Source organism: Scylla paramamosain, chromosome 2 (assembly GCF_035594125.1).
Source record: "Scylla paramamosain isolate STU-SP2022 chromosome 2, ASM3559412v1, whole genome shotgun sequence".
In the NCBI taxonomy this organism is placed as follows: Eukaryota; Metazoa; Arthropoda; class Malacostraca; order Decapoda; family Portunidae; genus Scylla; species Scylla paramamosain.
The window spans coordinates 14297866-14313146 of NC_087152.1; the positions used below are offsets into that span (position 1 = coordinate 14297866).

The following is a 15281-nucleotide window of genomic DNA, read 5'->3' on the forward strand; positions in this document are numbered from 1 at the left end:
TCTAAGGAAAATAGGCCAGTGCTGTAACTTCACAACTCTGATGCATAAAAAGAGTAGTAATCCTATGCAACTGTACATGTACATGTTTAGTCTGTCTCCATAAGTCAGTGCAACATTCAGGAGTTGGGATCCACAGCCTCTTGTTTACAATGTAATAGCATGGTTATGAAGTAAAAGATAAGAATGGCAAATCATTTCCTTACCTGCTATAGAAAGGGATCGCAATTTGAATTCCTTCCCATAGTAAATAACAAAGCATGTGTTTTCATGTTTAGGAGCTTCCTTCGTGTCGCTCCACTTTTTGAAGTCTCTGGATCCCTGTCCTGCCCGCACTTCCTTGATGTCTGCCAGGGAGGCTGCCAGGGAGAATCACAGTGTAAGCTTTCAGACAGCTCTGATTCAATAGATGACATGGTTATCATAATGTTTTGCACTTTGAGGGGATGATGACAAATGGTACACAGATAAAATAACATAATTTCTTGGTCAGTTGAGATCCATTTACTTGTAAAGAACTTCTTTCATATGAAGGAAAGGAAGAAAACATTCCTTCATGCCAGTGAACATTAAATTATATAACTGAGTTCTTCCTCATTGATAAATGTTGATATTTCTTTCAATTTTTTAGTTGAAAAATATTCATATTTGTATTTAATCTTTGGGCATTTCTATAAATTATTTCACCATTAACAAAGAGGTTATACAAATTTACTTATTATTTCTGAAGTATTTTGACTGACGGTCCATATTATGTGGTGTGTCTCTCGCCGTATCCTGAGTGTGCCTTCCTCTGGTCTGTGTCTGTAGGAGTAGCGTTTCACTGCTGTTCCCTTCTCCAGCCGCTGCACCACCAACTCCTCCTTGATCTCCGTCTCCAACATTGTGCCGGCTTGGGCTAGCTCAGGCTGGCTCTGTCAAGACTCTGATCTTATACCATCTGAAACACAACAGCAAAGTCTGAACACAAATATAATTGACTTAGTAGAGAGAGAGAGAGAGAGAGAGAGAGAGAGATAGAGAGAGAGAGAGAGAGAGAGAGAGAGAGAGAGAGAGAGAGAGAGAGAGAGAGAGAGAGAGAGAGAGAGAGAGAGAGAGAGAGAGAGAGAGAGAGAGAGAGAGAGAGAGAGAGAGAGAGAAATTCATTGCACTTCTCATCACAATTGGTTTCATCACCAATCAGCTCAGAATAAAATGGTTGCACAGAACTGTTTTGCAAATCTGTATGCTTGCTTCTATCAATAGGAAGCCACGTTGCATCAACACAAGTACTGGACAGATAATGATACGGATTCACAAGGACCATAAAAATTAATGTGAGACAAGGCATTATTAGATATGTCTTATATCTGATTTTTATTCTTATTTACTGTATTAACAGATCTCTCTACGATTCCTTACCCAGTATTAGTGGCAAAGGAAACCATGATTAACCAAATAAAAGCAATTACATACGGTAATGCAATAATGCATAGGAAAAGGAGTCACACTGATGAACGTTTTAATGAGGTAATATAAATGAACAAAGTAAACAGGAAAGCGGGGACAGGGATGAGTTAGAAAAAAAGAAGCAATAAGCTGATAGACAATTTCCTGTCACAGATATTATCAGATTTGTTAACAATCTAATGTCACAACAGTGGAAGTGAAGCTTAAAAAAAGGGCAACATCTTCACCACGGACAGCCACTCCATCACACCATCGAAACATACCACTGCCATTCACCACCAATACTCACTCAGGCTCTCCCTCATAAAGGGAGGCATTCATTCCTCATATATGACCTTGGCAGAGCACAAGAACCCTTCCTCAGACAGACAGATAGACAGACAAACAGACCACACACTTTACCAAATGTATGTATGTATGTAACATATGTACTCTCTATTTGTCTGTCTTTTCTCTTTGTCTTGCCTGCCTGCCTGCCTGTCCATCTATCTCTGTCTACCTATCTAAGAACTCTTCCCCAGAGAGGACAAAACAGGCAGATAGACACACACTTTACCATATGGTGATTAATATGTACTCTGTCTGTCTGTCTCTGCTTGCCTGTCTATTTTCTCTCTCTCTGCCTGCCTGTCTATTTTCTCTCTCTCTCTGCCTGCCTGCCTGCCTGCCTGCCTGCCTGCCCTTCCCTTTCCCTTCCCTCTCTCTCTCTCTCTCTCTCTCTCTCTCTCTCTCTCTCTCTCTCTCTCTCTCTCTCTCTCTCTCTCTCTCTCTCTCTCTGATTTGGCACCATTTGTTAAGGTCCAATAAAGAACAACAAGGGTAATTCTATATCTAAAGCACTTGAATTATGAAGCACATCTGATGAAAATCACATAACCCAAGGGTGTAGCACATCTGAAGAAATCACATAACACAAGGTGCTGCTGTGTGTTGCTATATACTGCTGGTCCATGCTCTTTGCATAGTCTAGTCTTGTGTAAATTTTCTCACATGCAGAGAACCTTTTGTTACACTTACAGTAGTTAAAGAGAAAAAATAAGACAAGCTGCAAGAAGCCTTCAGGGCCTACATGTGGCAGTCCTTGCATGAAACTTATCTACCTATTTCCACCTATCATTCTTATCCATAAAATTTATCTGATCTTCTTTTAATGCTTCCTTATGATTTGGCACTAACAACCTTATTACCAAGTCTATCCCATTCAATCTACCATTCTATGTATTTGAGAAACAGTTCTCTCCTCTTTTTTTTTTTTTTTTTAATCTAACTTGAAGCTTGAACCCATTATTTCTTGTCCTATCCTCATTACTGACCCTGTTGGACTTTGCTTATGTCATAAATCTATATGATGCCAATGAAACTCTTCAGTCAACAAAAGAAAGAAGGTGGAAGGTGGGGAAGTGATGTCATAAGGGTATTGATCAAACTCATGAGAACAAGTATACTGATGGAAACTTATTTCTTCTTTCCAATATGTAACCAGAAATAGAAGTCAGAGCCTAAAATGGATACAAAGGAAACAATGTAGTAACCAAACACACACACACACACACACACAAAAAAAAAAAAAAAAAAAAAAAAAAAAAAAAAAAAAAAAACACTCAATGTACAGAGTAACAATTAGAAAAAGATTCAATTCCTGAATCAGTAAACTTAGTTATTCATAAGAAAAAGATACTGAAAATCAAACACAGCAGATGTAAACAGCAGTAAGGTGTGATTTTAGTGCTAAGTCTTCATAAACAAAAACTAACCTAGCTATATGGTAAAAGTGGAGTGAAGAATGCAGATGTGTTAGAGAAATGTGAAACACTGAAACGCTGAAGACTATATATAGACTGTTGAGTGACTTGAATGGGCGAAGAATGGCATATCAAGGAAAAATTTGTGAAGAGAGTGTACATGAGTGAAATTAAGTCATAAGGCAAGGGAGGGAACTATTAAGATGAATAGAATGGATGGGTATTGGAAGGAAAAACATGACAGGGGAAGCTTTGACTGCAGTGCTGAGTCAACAGGAAAATTTAAAAGATTAGATAAATTTGTGGAGGGGATGATAAGCGAATACAGACATGCATGTCTGTCATTACCTGCCTATGGAGTACCATGGAAAGAAACACACAAAAAAAATAAAATAAAATATGGAGGTAAGATACAGCAGTTTTCACTTGGGACTGAACTTCTGTCAAGACATTAAGGAAAATACAAGTCTGACACCTTTACTGATCAGGTAGAGATAATCACCAAGACCTGAGTGAATCTTGGTCGGCCTTGATTTTTCCTTCCAATACAGAAAAGTCAAGGGTAACAATAGTGGTTTGCAGCTTCCTTTGCTGACATGTCCTTATGATCTTTGGTTCTTATATAATGAAGGAATGCCAGAACAGAGGAAGATGGAACTTTTATCTGCAGCAACCACCTCTTCAAGGGAAGCCACTGGAAAAGGATGAGATGTATGATATCCAATTAGAGAAAACTGAGAATACTGGTTAGCTCTTGCATTAGGGAGTATACAGAATGGTGTATGTGGTAGTTACAGGACATGGAGTTAAAGTAAGAGAGTTACAAGATGGGTACAGCAACAATGGTCACTTTGTAATGAATCTTTCCCCAAAGAACTTATTACCTCCTCCACCTCTGCCCACAAGCTGCTTATTGAAATGACATCCTCTCTCCTTGACATAAAAACCAAATGTTGCTTTCCTAAGAAATGGCTATCAGCAATCTCTCTCTCTCTCTCTCTCTCTCTCTCTCTCTCTCTCTCTCTCTCTCTCTCTCTCTCTCTCTCTCTCTATATATATATATATATATATATATATATATATATATATATATATATATATATAAAGTAAAGGAAAAAGAAAAAGCCTTGAAATTAATGGCAAATGTTAAGAGACTGTACATGGCAAAAAATGTGAGTTAATTCAGGTTAAGTTCAAGTTAAATAAATCAGAAAGGAAGCCTTGTAATTAGTACATTATGGCTTAATGAAAATTTCTCACACCATAGCAGTTATTAGGAGACTGACAAAAAATAGGTAGGTTAGTTAGTTTTGGTTAGGTTAATGTTCTAGAAGAAACAATGGGAATGAAAGATAGGAGAAAAAATAAAGGCCTTGAAATTAGTAGATTGTGGCTTACTGAAAAATTTTCCACACTATAGCAGTTGTTAAGAGACTGTGTGACAAAAAAAATATGCAGCTAGTTTGAGTTTGGTTTAAATTAGAGATGCAACAAGGTAAATTTATTTGTGCACCGGTCTAACATTTTTGGATGAAGCTACATGTTACTTGTAGATTTTGATGTGATAAGAATGAATATTGTAACCGCTGTAAATATATATATTTTTTTTCTTATATATGTGACCCAAGTAATTCACTGTGAACATTTTTTTGTTTTTGTTTTCGTGAGACGGGTGCACTTGTATAATAATACCTGCACCAACAGGTAATAAGGAAAGGAAAGGGGGGATGGGGAATGAGCCGTGACAAAGTGATATAACTGGTGAGGTGAGAAAGAAATACGGAAATGCCAATAGGAAATTTAGAACTTCCTCACCCAAACCAGAGAGAGAGAGAGAGAGAGAGAGAGAGAGAGAGAGAGAGAGAGAGAGAGAGAGAGAGAGAGAGAGAGAGAGAGAGAGAGAGATCACCACATATCATACAAGCAACAGAACCACAGGATCATAAGACTGTACTATTTACACAAGCACCACATTAGTACATACCACCACCAGCACACGCACACACACACACACACACTCACACATACGATTAAACAAGACAAAAAGATGCACATACCTCACCTCTCTTTCCAGTGCAAAGTGGCAGACGCTAACACACAGACACGCACACACACAGAGGATAAAAGTATATGGGTCTTTTCCAATTTGATATCAACATACACGGACAGGAAACACGGACTATGACTCTCCCACTCCCCCACAACTAGACTGGCTTGCCAAACTGCTGGCCTCAGATAACAGAGTACAAGATTGATAAAGTTATAGTAGAAGCATAGAAATAAGAGGTCTCAGTTCATTCAGGGTAACGGTGACTGAAGGTATGAGTGTGTGTGGTTTATGTAATGGTAGTTAAACGGTTGTTAATGTTGTGTTAGCGGTGAAATAAAGAAGTTTATTTGGCATCTGGCTACTCAAGGTGGTGAGTTAGTAGAGGTTTTCTGCAATAGATGGCAGTAGATGTACGTTTGGCGTGTTTTTCTCTGGTGTTATTACCCCAAATGTGAGATAACTCGAGAATCTATGACTCGTCTTTGGTTTTTAGGTCAGTATGTGTGGGTTTTCGGTTTTTGGCAGCTGTTTTTCTGAGTTGAGAGGCATGTTTGGCGTGTTTTCCCCCGTCCCCCTGTTTTTTTTTTTTTTTTTTTTTTCAATCTTCCTTATGTGACAAGTCAAAAATGAATTTGTCTTTTGCTTTTAGGTGAATATGTTGTTTTTATTTTCGTATATCTATTTTTTTTTTTGTTTTGTAAAGACATTTAGCGTGTTCTCCTATTTTATGATATTACGATTTCTGCTTATAAACTCAAAACATAGGGTAACTTTAAAATATCAGTTCCTTTCAAAATATAATGCATATTTTTATATACTTCTTGCTATTCATTTCTTGATTTTAGAGTTTATCAAGTTTGTAAATATTTAGAAACATAATCCCTGGGAGAACCAATTTACTCGTAAAAAGATTTAGTGATACTTGTATTGTGTGCTCAGGCTATAACACACGCTGGATATTATACAGGAAAGGTATTTTGACAAGGATAAAGTTGTGTCCACGAACGCCCATAATTGTTAAGTGTAAGTATAAATAGTAGTATCTGTAGTAATCGTAATAGTAATAGTAGTAGTAGTAGTGACACATTTACACCACGACCAACCATAATATAAATATAAACTTAGGTTATAACAGTGTTCTTCAACCTTTTCTAACTTCATGTACTCTTTCAGGAGAAAAAAAAAGTTTAAGACAAAAAATATATGGATAATATTATTAGTTCTCCACTTTAGATAGAATATTGCTTCTTATATTTAAATGTCACATTTCAAACACGTGAAGGTCGAGTTGCATCTGTGTGTAATTGAATAGTACACGAATTTGTAATATGTTAGTGTCGATTTAATTTTTACATGATACAGAACAGAGGGAGAGTGTTGCGTCACTCTCTATTTGTCAGCAGCTCAGTACAGGGAACTCTTGTGGGTGTACATACCTGGAATCATATTATAAGTTATTATAGATACAGAAAACACGATAGGCCGTGATGTTGCGGCGCAATGTATTTGAAATCAATCAATCAATCTTCCTATTGGCACGTTTTGTTCTCTTATAAGGGACCATTCTCAAAAGTCACAAAGAGTATTAGTCGGGTTCCCATGATGCTTTAGTTGGTGAAAAATTCTTGTTGAATAACTATGAGAACCATGGTAACACCTTTGAAAACAAGAATATACTACCAGGCTACATAGAACATGTTAAGAGTACTCGAGATAAGACACAAATATGTTTGAGATGGCAGTTGTACCTTTCATTCACCTTTGAAAGCAAGAACACTTCTACTAGACTAGGGTTCATTAAGAATAGTCAAGATAAGACTCCGAAACATTTGAGATTGCCGATCCTGTACCTTTCCGTCGCCTTTTACGATGCGCAGGAAATACGAGGGCAGTCAGTGCTCATAGAGAAGGTCTTGGTGGCAGTATCCATCCTAGCCGAACGTGGAGTGTGTGAGACTGTCTTCCTTACTGCTGGGGGAATAAATGGACCTTAACGCACGATTTGTGAGGACTCGAGGGTATACGGGTACGGTCAATATACGTGAACTGTGTGTGTAGGTATTTGCAACCACTATTTAACACTGCTAGAATAGCAGGAAGAGAGAGAGAGAAAAAAATGGGATGGGAGATGCTGGAAGATAATTATTTAACGACGTGAAAAAAAGTGAAAGTTGAAAAAAAAAATAATGGGTTACGTGTTTTTAAGGGGATATTAGAAAAAAAACAGTAAAAAAAATAAATAAAGAAAAATAAACAAACAAACAAGATAGATGCAACCAGAAGGTAAAATATGGGCATAGTGTAGAAGAAAAGAGAGAGAGAGAGAGAGAGAGAGAGAGAGAGAGAGAGAGAGAGAGAGAGAGAGAGAGAGAGAGAGCACATTTTACTGTGATATAAAGTTTATATATATATATATATATATATATATATATATATATATATATATATATATATATATATATATATATATATATATATATATATATATATATATATATATATATATATATATATATATATATATATATATATATATATATATATATATATATATATATATATATATATATATATATATATATATATATATATATATATATATATATATATATATATACATATAATGATAGATAAATAAATAAAAGAAATAATGTGAAATAATGTCAAAAACTTTAGGAAAGTCAAAACACTGAGTTAACCGATACATTTTGCTATCAGTAGCATCGTAAATATTCTGACAAAATTTATGGACAGCTAGATCAGTAGAAAATGTAGGACGAAATCCGTAATGACAATTTAACAATAAGCGATTTCAATCTAAGTGATCTAAGACTCTACATGTAATATTAAAAAAAAAAATTTACTAAGAATTGGTAATATTGAAGCGAGTCTGTTATTTGTAACTGTTTTAGGAATGAACCTTTAGTAAATTATTTGCTGGTGATATGCATAAGATAGGGTGAAACTTGAGATGAACATCTTTTAATGATTCTTATACATCATCATGGCCAGTAGATGTTATCTTAAGTTGTTTGATTACATTATATATCTCGATCAGAGATTCAAGATTAAATGAGTACTCAACAGGTTCTGAAAGGTAGTCTTCAAATGCTTTTGACGTTTGTGGTACATCTTTTGTTGTTATGTAAGAATGTCGTAGCTGGCTTAGATGTATTTCTGCCAAGTAAATGATAAATAGTTTACCATTTTTTTTTCTCTTTCACTTAATCTCGAATTTATAACTGAAGTTAACATATTGTGATATCTCTTAAAATGATGTACGTATGTAAGGAACCATACTGAATACAGTATTTGAAGCCTATTTTTCTTTAATCGAAGTTTTAATTGCTAGAGTTATGTAAGAGTTGCCTACTGGACTTTTCATCTCTGACACCGATATGACCTTCTATGTAGAGCTTCTGTGATTTACCATAAATAAAAAGAGAGCAGTACACAAAGGAAGTACCTTGAGAAAAAAAAAAAAAAAAAGAAAAGACCCACATATGTGAATGGCGAGAGACAACTCGTCGCCAATTATTCATGTTACATGATCATATACTCGTACGTCATTGGTATAGCAAGAATGAGGACATTAAATTGTTTAGACACCAACCATTGATGTTCATTATAGTGTGATAAGAGGCGGACTCATCAGTGAATAAAACAAACACGAAAAACATTACTACCACAGGCAAAACATTTCAGCCAATTCTACAAACACAAACAACAGATCCTAGACATAAAATCACAAACTGTTTACATACTATGCTAATATACTACAACACCCAGTGGGGTAAGCTACAACAGCTAATGGGTTAAGCAAAAAAAAAAAAAAAAAAAAAAGCTCGTGGTAGCTTCTTGGTGACAGCCTTTTCGGTGAAGAGGTGGAGTGTCATTATCATATAACATACTGCAAAGATGATACTCTCTGTAGTTTTCTTTATTTCTAAGAGAACACAATGCACAGATAGCCATCACAATATATTTATATGCATGCAATTACGAAACTATTTTAATTTATTTTTGTCCTTGGTCTGGTTCCCTTATACAAAAAAAAAAAAAATATCACCCCAATATGAGATTCTGTTAAATCCATATCCTTTTTTTTTTTCTATCGAATATGCATATTAACGATTTGCTTTTCTTACAATATGGTGGAGAATGTTAGGTTAAATTGGGCGATATATTATTTGCAGTGATGGATTAAGGGATGGTGATGGTAGCTCTGGAATGACTTCAGAGGAGGCTACCATGGGCGCACACACACACACACACACAAACACACACACACAAATAAAAAGAAAAAAGGGGGCCAAATAGTCAGGCATTCAAATGTTCCGAAAAAAAAAAAAAAAATTGGTCAGGGAATCAGAGGTTCCCATGATTGCCTCACCGGCCTGGACTCAAGACACTCTTACTCCAACACTGTTTTTGCAGAAATTATTTTTCAAGGTTTGAGAAATTACTATGTGTTAATATTAATTATGAATCCACAAGGAACTATATATTCCAGTAATCTGATTGCTATTTGATTGTGTAATTCATAACTGTCAGTCAAAAAATGAATATTATAGTAGAGGAGTTTATAACATACAAACACGCCAAGATTTATCACATCATTTATCACTTCTAATAATTAATAGTAAGTGTTCACTGCACTTCTGATGATATATCTATCTATCTATATCTATATCTATCTATCTATCTATCCATCTATCTATCTATCTATCTATCTATCTATCTATCTATCTATCTATCTATCTATCTATATATATATATATATATATATATATATATATATATATATATATATATATATATATATATATATATATATATATATATATATATATATATATATATATATATATATATATATATATATATATATATATATAACTCTACATTACTTTAATTTCCCCAGCGCTCCCGCTGAGGAGTTCTAATTTTGTCATCGCACATTTCTACAACGCACCGTTCCGCCTGGCCCTTGGAGCGTACAGCGATGATTTATTTGGCCAGGAGCACCTTTTGGTGTCCATCGTATATAAAAATTGCGATTTCAGTCTCGGATACACCTAATAAGTAACTGTTGACGGCGCATCTTTCTTATTATGACATTATGTCAAAGCCACCGTTTTGCCGTATTTTGCACATTTCGACTTATCGGCATGTGAGCGAAGGTTTCTGCCTGGCAACTCGCGCAACCATCGCCTCATCACTACAGATCGAACTCGAACGCGCAAAATGCGTGAATTATATACCATAACTCACTTCATATACAGGATAGCCAGTTTTGGTTGATACCATCAGACTCAGCAGTGACTGTAGAATCAAGATGTATTGTAAAAACACTGATGAATAATAGGAAGAGAGTGGGTGACAGGACAGAACCCTGAGGAACACCACTGTTAATAAATTTAGGAGAAGAACAGTGACCGTCTACCACAGCAGCAATAGAACGGTCAGAAAGGAAACTTGAGATGAAGTTACAGAGTGAAGGATAGAAGCCGTGGGAGGGTAATTTAGAAAAATCAAAGCTTTGTGCCAGACTCTATCAAAAGCTTTTGGTATGTCTAAGGCAACATCATAAGTTTCACCACAATCTCTAAAAGAGGATGACCAAGACTCAGTAAGGAAAGCCAGAAGATCACCAGTAGATCGGCCTTGACGAAACCCATCCTGGCGATCAGATAGAAGGATGTGAAGTGATAGATGTTTAAGAATCATCCTGTTAAGGATAGATTAAAAAAACTTTAGATAGGCAGGAAATTAAAGCAATAGGACGGTAGTTTGAGGAATTAGAACGGTCACCCTTTTTAGGAACAGGCTGAATGTAGGCAAACTTCCAGCAAGAAGGAAAGGTAGATGTTGACAGACAGAGCTGAAAGAGTTTGACTAGGCAAGGTGCAAGCACGGAGGCACAGTTTCGGAGAAGAATAGGAGGGACCGCATCAGGTTCATAAGCCTTTCGAGGGTTTAGCCCAGCGAGGGCATGGAAAACATCATTGCGAAGAATTTTAATAGGTAGCATGAAGTAGTCAGAAGGTGGAAGAGGGGGAGGAACAAGCTCTGAATCGTCCAAGGTAGAGTTTTTAGCAAAGGTCTGAGCGAAGAGTTCAGCTTTAGAGATAGATGTGATAGCAGTGGTGCCATCTGGTTGAAATAAAGGAGGGAAAGAAGAAGAAGCAAAGTTGTTGGAGATATTTTTGGATAGATGCCAGAAGTCACGAGGGGAGTTAGATCTTGGAAGATTTTGACACTTTCTATTAATGAAGGAGTTTTGGCTTGTTGGAGAACAGACTTGGCATGGTTCCAGGCAGAAATATGAAGTGCATGAGATTCTGGTGATGAAAGGCTGAAGTACCTTTTGTGGGCCACCTCTCTATCATGTATAGCACAAGAACAGGCTGTGTTAAACTAAAGTTTGGAAAGTTTAGGTTGAGAAAAAGAGTGAGGAATGTACGCCTCCATGCCAGACACTATCACCTCTGTTATGCGCTCGGCACACAGAGACGGGTCTCTGACACGGATATGATGATTGACCATGAAATTCTGTACACTTTACCAGTGAAATGATATCTCTCCATCGTCACTCTTCCTGGTGCAGCCATAGGACGGACAAGCAGGCATGATGGGAAATTTTGAGGTGGTTGAGTGTTGGGCTTACTGGTAACTGAACAACGTTTTGGGTTGTACTGGTAACTGAACAACGTTTTGGGTTGATTTCCGGGAAGGGGTGGAGCTTAGCGGCTTCACTTCTGTGACGTCATTTTCTCTCCTTTTATTTTTCCTCCAAGTGTTGTATGAATGCTAGCTTTTTTGTCCTTAATATGAACTGAGAGAGAGAGAGAGAGAGAGAGAGAGAGAGAGAGAGAGAGAGAGAGAGAGAGAGAGAGAGAGAGAGAGAGAGAGAGAGAGAGAGAGAGAGAGAGAGAGAGTGTATAGCTTTCATTTATTTTATCAGTAATTTATGACAACATTCTCCAATGTTGCACAGTCTATCTCTTAATTCTTAATAGGTTATAGTGACAGTTATTGGGATTTTCCATTGTTTTCTATTTCAGGATCTTTTTGTGTTAGTTTAGTAAGGATTCTATGTACACCATCAATTAAAAAAAAAGTCTCTCTTCAAAACACGGCTTATCAACATATGTAGCCTGTGAAAATTGTACTACTACTACTACTACTACTACTACTACTACTACTACTACTACTACTCTCTCTCTCTCTCTCTCTCTCTCTCTCTCTCTCTCTCTCTCTCTCTCTCTCTCTCTCTCTCTCTCGTATGAACCCTGAATTATGATGCTTTAGTTTTTCGTTTACTGCTTTTTTTTTTAATTTTTTTTTTATTGATTGATTTGTTTATTTATCTGTCTGCTTATTTATTCATTCATATTTATTGACAGGGTTATTCTCTTTCGTACAGCTTGCCTTCTATGGGTGCTTTGTATATTGAACATATCACCAATAGCATTATCATATATTAATGTGTAGTATATTGTTATATCATTTTGGACCGTGAATGTAACTAATGGTGGAGAATCTAATGAAGTGAAGTATTTTTTCATAGATCTATCTAACTAGCTGGGGCAAGGATATAGATAACTGGTTTCATCCTAGAGTGCTATCTAATTTGTTTAATGTTCATCTCTCTCTCTCTCTCTCTCTCTCTCTCTCTCTCTCTCTCTCTCTCTCTCTCTCTCTCTCTCTCTCTCTCTATGTTTTTACTTCTTACCAAAGATTGTTATCGTGCGATCTTAAAAAATAAAACACACAAATAAAGAAAACACCACTCGTTATTTATCCTTATCCTTCATTTCCATTCAATATTCATCACTTCCCTTAAATAATAAAAAAAAAAACTCCCCTTTGTTAAATTTTTAGTGTTCATTTCTCTCTGTACATCACTCGACATCTGTATAATCTCACTCATCATCCAAGACTGTTATTATCACGTGACCTTATTTATTAAGTGTTTATTTTTCCTGTGCATTTCCTGATATCTATAATTTTTCAGTCCTCACCCAAGTCTTCTGTTATCATTTGATCTCACTTGTTTAGTGTTCATTTTCTCTCTCCATCACCTAATATCTGTATAATTCTCTCACTCCTCATTAGAGACTTTTTATCATTCGACCTTATTTGGCGGACTTTTTTCTACCCTTGTGTTGCCCTTGGCCAGAAACCCTCACGTAAAACAAAAGAGCATCAGTTCACTATGTCGTCGGTGTTGAGTTGTCATCTGTCACAGTGATACCGAACATTTACATAATTTCTCCATCCCTGTGAGCACGAGAGTCTGACGCGTGTCGATCTGGCAGGACAAACATGTTTACCCCTTCATATATTAACATTACGAGTCCCGGTGGTGTAGGTATGACGTGATGTGTGGATCATATAATCATGTCCCTCTTCCCTTAACAGAAATAATGACATCCCGGGTCATCAGAGAGCCATAAACAAAAAGTAACGTAACACTCGTCCCGTCACGTGAAGTAATTAAACTGTGCTTTATAACATTAATATTGTTGCATCGCTTGGTGACTGCCACTCGAGCGTCCATCACCGCCGGAAGGAGGCAGGCAGGCGGGCAGGCAGGCAGGCGAATAGGTAAGGGAGGAGGCAGGGATGAGAAGGGGCTGGTATAGATGTGGAGGATGATAAACAGTAAATAAATGTAAATCTCGTATCTTGTATTCTTCAATTTTCGATGATCGTTTCTGACTCTGGGGACTGGCGCTTCAATGGGCTATTTTTTTTTTTTTTTTTGTTGTTTTCCCAAGCCGGTGCCCCTCTTACATAAAAGAATGAGATGTAGCTGGTCCAAACTCGAGGAGACATAAAGACAAAAAAGACATAAAGAAAGTGGTTCTCAAAATAATAGATATTAAACAGTAAGTGAATCTAGATCTTAAATATAATAAGTAACCGACTGAAGCTCGGTGGCGTTAGATTTTAAAAAAGGTGACAGGAAGAAAGCGGTACTTAAAAAATGTTTATGTACTGGTGGATGGAATAGACTCAGTAATCAAGTTGTTAGTGCCGAGTTAAAAAGGAGCTTTAACCCTTTCCTCCTCATTTACTTTCAGCAACCTAATTTTCTCGTCTACTTTCTTGTTCATAGGTTTTTTTTTTTTCTTCTCAATACAATGTTATCTTCTCCACCTTCTCGTTTTATTAAGTTTGAACTCTTTCTTCCTCATTTACTTCCACCACCTTCACTTTCCTCTTTGCTTCCTTGCTTCTAAATTTCTTTCTCACTACTATCTTACATCTCCACCTCTCCTCTTTTTATTAAGCTTGAACTCCCACCGTTTCATAAAGCCTGAACCGTTTCCTCCTCTTTTACTTGTACCACCTTCACTTTCCTCTCTGCTTCCTTGCTTATAGGTTTCTTTCATACTATAATTTCATAACTCCACCTTACATTCGCTGTTATCTCTGGTACGCCCCGTAATCAGTGAACTAAGTGGACCCATTCAGACAAACAGGAACCATATTTTGAAATGCTTCTACGCCGCACCCTGACTACTTCCAAAAGGCTCTAGTTGAAGCTACACGAGTTTGTAAGGGCATTTCTTTACGGTTCTAGTGACAGATTAACAAGATTTCTACATTATGAACAGGCTAATCATCTCTGTGGCCTTTGAAAACAGTCGTGGTGAGAGAGCAAAACGTTTCAGAATACAGGCATAGCTAAAGGACTTTCACACGAGCAATGTTTCCCTTTGTCCCTTCGTCTCGTGTTCCCGTGACTCCCCAACCCACCCAGCAGCACAGCCTCTCAGCCTCTCAGTTCGACGCTCCATTAGTCAAGGTGTCGGCGGGTCAGTCTGTCAATCGGGAAAGCAATCAGCGTCAAGTGAAGGGCCAGCGAGGCGAGCTGCCCAGACGAGGCCACCGTGATCCCCTTGATGCACCGTGATGAGGTGACTGGAACATTGACGTTAATACTCGTATGTTCTTATGTCCTGTCCTGTCCTATCCTGTCCTGTCCTGTCCTGTTCTGTTCTGTTCTGTTCTGTTCTGTTCCGTTCCGG

At 37.0% G+C, this 15281-nt stretch overlaps 1 protein-coding gene across 7 annotated transcripts in view; it reads right to left on the reverse strand.

The window, feature by feature from the left end:
* The window catches only part of LOC135110842 (1-phosphatidylinositol 4,5-bisphosphate phosphodiesterase gamma-1-like), a 55663-nt gene extending 48554 nt beyond the window's left edge, over nucleotides 1–7109 (reverse strand). For 4 of the 7 annotated variants that reach the window (XM_064023482.1, XM_064023466.1, XM_064023473.1 and 1 more), the window contains exons 1-3: nucleotides 5246–5397; nucleotides 713–937; nucleotides 204–356 (exon numbers count right to left, since the gene is read on the reverse strand). In XM_064023482.1, coding sequence (XP_063879552.1) covers nucleotides 204–356; nucleotides 713–881 — 322 coding nt within the window. In that variant the 5' untranslated portion in view covers nucleotides 882–937; nucleotides 5246–5397. Of the gene's footprint in view, nucleotides 1–203; nucleotides 357–712; nucleotides 938–5245; nucleotides 5400–7088 lie in introns of those variants that run through there. The other 3 variants (XM_064023450.1, XM_064023459.1, XM_064023444.1) reach the window with 3 other exon arrangements.
* Nucleotides 7110–15281: the final 8172 nt, after the last annotated feature.